Source organism: Phoenix dactylifera, chromosome 14, assembly GCF_051530095.1.
Source record: "Phoenix dactylifera cultivar Ajwa chromosome 14, Ajwa_hap1_PhDact_Kaust_v1.1, whole genome shotgun sequence".
Taxonomy (NCBI): domain Eukaryota; kingdom Viridiplantae; phylum Streptophyta; class Magnoliopsida; order Arecales; family Arecaceae; genus Phoenix; species Phoenix dactylifera.
Genome location: NC_143203.1, coordinates 25,798,233 through 25,804,589, shown reverse-complemented (window position 1 = coordinate 25,804,589; position 6,357 = coordinate 25,798,233). Strand labels below are relative to the sequence as shown.

The 6,357-nt window shown below is 39.0% G+C and overlaps 1 protein-coding gene across 1 annotated transcript; it reads left to right on the top strand.

The window, feature by feature from the left end:
• Positions 1-669: 669 nt before the first annotated feature.
• On the top strand, positions 670-6,295 carry BAG4 (BCL-2-associated athanogene 4). Its single transcript, XM_008813447.5, has 4 exons — positions 670-1,566; positions 1,938-2,194; positions 2,292-2,438; positions 5,894-6,295. Exons 1-4 carry the CDS (start codon positions 1,365-1,367, stop codon positions 6,089-6,091), a joined length of 804 nt encoding a protein of 267 aa, XP_008811669.2. The 5' UTR covers positions 670-1,364; the 3' UTR covers positions 6,092-6,295.
• The last annotated feature ends 62 nt before the right edge of the window (positions 6,296-6,357 follow it).

Genomic DNA, 6,357 nt, shown 5'->3' with positions numbered 1-6,357 from the left:
ATATTATTCTTGTATAAAAGGTGGATTGTGCTGCTCCCAATTGAATAGTCCAGCATCTACGCAAGCATGCATAAGATTTGGAATTGAATTAATCGAGTCTTCTGTCCATGGTGCCCGATGTGACAATGTGATTCGGATTTCTAGGGAAGATGGGAACAATGGGGTTGCCTGCTAACTTTTTTTTTTTGGCTGGTTATAGTTCATACGGTGTTGGGTGTCTCGATGACCACGGCAGGCCAAGTTGATATAAAAACATGGGGGAGCACCGCCACGGCATTGGCTTGCGCCTTGTTGCGTTACACATGCTGAAAACTTATCTAATCCGCGACCATGGTGACATGATGTCTTGGACACTTTGATGATTTCTTTTTGAGTAAAGATACATACTATGATGATCGCAAATATAAAGATATTTTAATTTTTTCATTTTGGTTGCGCAGGACCAAATGAGATCTTGTAATTACTTTTATCTTCTTTTTAGAGCTGATTATTGGCCGGGCTTAAGCACAAAAAAATATCAAATTTTATATAAATCCGGCCAGAAGTCTGATTGAAAATGAATAAAATTTAGACAGGTCTAAAGCCCGGTTCATGATCAGCTCTACTCTTTTTCCCATAGTGAATTCAACAATGAAAGGTGAGACCTTGCCGCTCCATGAATTTTGACAATGTTATTCTCAAACCAAGTGTATTTTGACCTCTCTCTCTCATATGCTATGTAGGGATTCTAACAATTCTCTACTTTCCCCAGTTTTACTAAACAAAAGGAAGGAGGAGACTTTATCAGCTTAAGCCAAGATCTAGCAACCAAACCCCAATCTCATGATGCCATGGATCACAATCTATCACCTGTATACAGCCAACCTTGGGGTTGTGCAGTCCCTATCCATTCCACCACCTTCCTCTTCCAACCAACACTAAAACTCCTCACATGTCGACTTATCCACCTTCCATTGACCTTCCACCTTCCACCCTAAATGTGATAAACTTCAACACTACAAACATATCCCCATGCCCCTCTTTAAATCCCCAATAAATTCTTCTTACGAGCTGTTAAATATATACAAAACAAATACCAAATCCATTTAAATACAAACAGCCTCTTCCCCTGTCTCCCCTTTCCTACCAAGTTTAGCTCCCAAAATCGTCTCTATAAAAATCTATCCTTTTTCTGTGTACTTTGAAGCTGGCAGGGACGGTGGCTTTATCAACAACCGTCTCTCCTCCTTTCTATTTGTTTGCCGAACCCTTGCTTCTCTGGGAGGGAAGTCAGAGAGAGAGCCTTTCACCATCTGTCGCCGACCATCCCTTTCGCTTTAGCTTGGCTCTCTTTTCTTCCTTTTAGTCCCCTGGGTTGGCCGAGGATGAGGAGATCGAGCTCGAAGCCGACGGGTTCGGAGAACAGCAACGGGAGCAAAGAGGGGATAGATTGGGAGCTGAGGCCTGGAGGGATGCTGGTCCAGAAGAGGGACGATGGGGTTCGGGCTGCTGGGCCTATGATCAAGATTAAGGTCTCCCATGGCTCCTATCAGCATGAGATCACTGTGCCCGCCCAGTCCACCTTTGGTAATCCCCGCTCTTTTCTTGGTTTTCGTCTAATTGTTGCTGGATCCTGCTTATCCTTGCGAATTTCGGCCGAATTCTGCATCAAGAGATGATCTTTGATTGTTTCTGCCACTTGTTCGATTGTTTGCTTGTTTGATTTCTGTTAAAAATTCCATCTTTTCTTGGAAAAAAGGATTTGTTGAACGAGTTTGTATGTTTCCATCTTTTTTCTAGTATCTATCGATTTCTTCCATAAAATTGTGCTCCTTTAGCGATTTTGGCTCATAATTTAGTACTTCTTGGTTCATTTTTTGTTCCTTAATGCCGGAAAAAAAAGGGGCCAATTTTTGGTGAATTACATTGTATTCGCTCTTTTTCTTTTTCGTGCGAAGGGGAATTGAAGAGGGTTTTAGCCCAGGAGACTGGTTTGGAGCCTCAGGAACAGAGGCTGTTGTTCAGAGGGAAGGAGAAGGAAAATGATGAGTGTTTACACATGGCGGGGGTCAAGGACATGTCAAAGGTGGTTCTTTTGGAGGACCCAGCGAGCAAGGAGCGGAAGCTGGAGCAGATGAAGAGGGACGAGGGGATCTCGAAGGCGTGTGAGGCTGTTGCCCGTGTTAGGGCTGAGGTAGATCAGCTCGCTGAGAAGGTGGGTGGGCACTTTTTTTGAGAACGCGAGGGGTTAATACTTGGCCCAGAGCCATAAATGATCTTTATTTGGTGTTGATATGCTTGTCCACCTCTAGGTTTCTTCTTTGGAATCCGCGGTGCACAGCGGCACAAAGGTTGAAGAGAAGGAGTTTGTTGTGTTGACTGAGTTGCTCATGATGCAGCTGCTGAAATTGGACGGCGTAGAGGCAGAGGGTGAAGCAAAAGTGCAGAGGAGGATCGAGGTAACTTGGCATCCATTTATTTAATTCTCTTTGCATTGTGAATTTGCTGCCGGATCTTCTGGGGGATTTTCGTTATTAGTTGGAGTGGTTGATAAACCTAGTCCCCATTTACATTGCTTTTGATATATCTTGATTTTCATTGTCTACTCTTTATTGATATATGCATATCATTTGTTTATTTATTTGGTTGTCAACTTTGTTTAAAAGAATGAATGATGCAATGTGGCCTAACCAATTGCTTATGTTCATCCTAAGAAGAGTCTGCTTTAAAAAGAGGAAAAAAATGAAAACTGTAGTTGCCAATACAACTAAATTTGGGTTAAGATATATTGGGATCATTTACCCTGGAAACAGCCAGCTCAGTTTGGAAGGACTGAGATGCTTTCACTTGAAACAACAGCCATAATGCAAATAACAGTAGAGAAATATAGATCAAAAGCAGGACAAAAAGGCTGGTTGAGTTCTTATATGTGAAGAGATCAACTAGCAATTGAACCTTGAAAGCTTTAAACGATGAAAAGGAAAGCAAACGTGCTGAAAGCATCTACATACATTGTCATCCAATTACTGGACTTTCTCAAGCCTGCAACATTGTAACCTCTAATCTTGTTATCATCCATATTGACACTCAAAAAGATCTTTCTTTTTTTTTCTTTCATGAATCCAGACTTTCCACTAGACAGGAAGCATGCATGATTTGATGCAGACTGCTAGTTTTCAACATATTTAACCACTTGTAGCTGAAAGAATAATGTCCCATTCAACGAGCCATTTCACCAAGCTATTCAGCAAAGCGAAAGGCAATTCTTGTGTCACCAACATGATGCAAAATTGCAAATAGCATTGCTTTGGTTGTGAAAATATATAAAATCCAATCTGGAGTAGCCACTTGGGCAATAGGTTGTGCCCCAACTGGAGCTCTTGATTTCGCATCTTCATTGCTTCTCCTACTTCTTAAATTTTTCGAAAACAGTCATCCTTTCTCCATCATCGGAATGCTCTTCCTCACTTGGACTTGATTCAAGTGTCTTATTGTGAGACTGTTTTCTGGATTATTTTGTTTTTTTGTCATCTGACAAACCTTCTGTTCATCTTTATTGGAAAGTTAAGCATATGTGCTGCTAAATGTTACATCAGTCGCTTCTTCTTCTTTCTTTCAATAGGTAGAACCATTTGTTTAGATTGCCTGTCTGAAAGTTTTTGCCATCTCTCACCTAGAATTGTGCTATGGTTATAATTCAACACTTATGTATCCTTATTTTGGTTCATTCTGGAAGTTACCTTTTCTTTGCGATTAACTCCTTTTGCCCACAACTGCTATGTCTCTAGTTGGTCCATTAAGACCTTTTAGAAGCCTGCCAAGGAGGAAATTCATGTGTAGCATTCCACCATAAACTTGTTTCTGATATGGTATTGATGGCTATTGAGTAAAAATACATCTTCTTATTTTAATTCTCATTTCTCTTTGCCTTGGTCATGTCTGCCTCTTGGATTTCTCACCCTAACCCCCCACAATTCTTACACCACATGACTTCATATGCATCTTCGTGGCTTCACATCATCATTTTCTTATGCTATGATTCTCACGCCATTCATCTCTAAATATGTTATATACAAGCATTCTTACCACGTATTGAAATAATTATAAACTACATATTTTGTTACATACATTTGTCAAATTTCTAGGCTTACACATCATCACTGTGCATCTTCTTTTTTTTATCCACTGTAACGGCAATTGACAAAACTTTAATATATGGCTGGCCTGTAAACACATAGTCAATTCAAAGAAAGCTGCAGAATTTTAACATATTCCAATTTTTCAAGGCTCTCTTCATAGAAGTTAGCATCCTTGTATTGCAGATATAATATTGTTATAATGTCTGTCCATGCATTAAGACTCTACCCTGCATTTCCATTTTGGCTCTTTCATTCATTTAAGAGGTGATAACTCTGCTTTAACCAAACAAAAGGGCAAAAAGATTTTGACAAGATAAAGGAAAGTGTTGCAAATTACAATTTTTTACTAATCAACCTTGCACTACGTAATGCCTGTCCTTGTAGTGCTTCAAATGTTCTATCTTTCACCGTATTACATGTCTTTGCCAAATCCTCTCTAAAGTAAACCTTTGAGCTGTCCCATATTTTAGACATCATTGCATATTTTAACTGTTACTATTTGTAATTTGGTAGTGTCTACACTAGGCCCTTCATTATGATCTTGAAGATTGTTGAATAAATTGATCGACTTACGCTCCTTGTTTCCACATGCATTCTCTCAATTTATAATAACATAGCAAAAATCATACTCAATGTTCTCAAGGAAACCATTGTCGCAGGATTCATATAGGTTTTTATCACATATATGGTAATGGGCCAAAATTGTAGATAAGTAGAAATCATATATTTCTTCATCCCTTCTCTGCCATCACTGGCAGCAATTTTCTCCATACTAGAATTTCAAATTTTCTGATCTCTGTATTTCTGTTCATCATTTATTCTCTCTACGTATTTCATCCATGCATATCTCATCCATACTGTGTTTAGTTATTCCACGACTCTGTTTAGACTCTACAAGGCTAATAAATACAATAAATAATTTTTGGCAATTCAGATTCACATTCTTCCTCATATTTGCTCATTGCAAGCAGAAAACCACCTGAGATAATGTATCCTCATACTTAATTATTTGCCCTAGTCCATTAGGTGTATTCTTGCATTTCTTTATTACCATAATTACCATACAAGTACTTTATTTTCATGCAATCTATAGTAGAATTTATTATTCTATAACGGGCACTGTGCAGATGCCAGATTAGATGGCATTTTCTTCATAGCCTAAGTGGGTTGGCATAGTAACAGGTGTTGATTAAGACAAACACTGCAGAAGTCAATACATGATGATCTTATGATCATGCACAAACTCTGGGCAATGTCATCAGATGTGTCTTGATGTCATCATTCTTTTTGCTGTTACAAAAATCATAGGTGCGCCACTACTATATGATGTTTGGGTAAACATTAATTTGGACTACATATAAACTTGGATAAGTGGAGTTTCTATTTTATCCTGCCAAATATTCTCTTACACTCCTTTGTTATTGAGGGGTAAAATGGGAATTTACTTTAAGAAGCTTTTTGGACACTTATCTCAAATGTTGTATAAAGATATTCTACCTTTATGGCAGAATACAGGTATTCTACATATATTTGTACAAATCTACGTTATCCCTCCTTTAGGCAGAAAACTTTTATTCTTGAGCTCTCCGCATACAAAGCCTAGCAGCACATTCGCTTTATATTGAAGTAGGGAGAAGCAATCCTTCATGATAGATACGATATTACCGCATTAACGTGAAATTTCATGTGTTCATTATCTGATTAACTACTTATCAGTAAGATCACTATTAAGGAGGCAGTGCCTTTAACAATGCTGTTTCAAAAAAACTTTTCAGGTGTGCCGGGTACAGAACTTTGTGGAGACACTCGACTCGCTGAAGGCCAGAAACGCCAACCCCTTCAGCGACAGCAGCAATGCCGTTTCAGTGACAACCCAATGGGAGACATTTGAGGCTGGGTTGGGCAGCCTGAATGCACCTCGTCCAATGGCATCCTCGACTAAAATAACCAATGACTGGGAACTCTTTGAATAGCTTCATAACAGGAGCCAGTTATCTTCCTTTTAGTTGAAGTTTCTTCTTTCCGAGTCCCTTATTTTTCTTGGAGCTCAAAAGTCTTCTGCTCAGATAGTGAAACTGCTGTACATATTGACTCCAGAAATTGCTGCATAACAAATTGCTGTAGCTTTTATACTGAATTCCTTATATATATCCATCAGCTTTTACAGTTTTATCTAAGAGTTTGGTTCTCAACATCATCTCTGTTTACACCATTTTTGTGCATTGCTGGGATGCTCTCC

Coding starts and splice junctions, on each gene's coding strand:
- BAG4 (XM_008813447.5), top strand. CDS start 1,365: ATGAGGAGATCGAGCTCGAAGCCGACGGGTTCGGAGAACAGCAACGGG. Junction 1,567..1,937: donor GCCCGCCCAGTCCACCTTTG/GTAATCCCCGCT, acceptor TTTCGTGCGAAG/GGGAATTGAAGAGGGTTTTA. Junction 2,439..5,893: donor AAGTGCAGAGGAGGATCGAG/GTAACTTGGCAT, acceptor AAAACTTTTCAG/GTGTGCCGGGTACAGAACTT.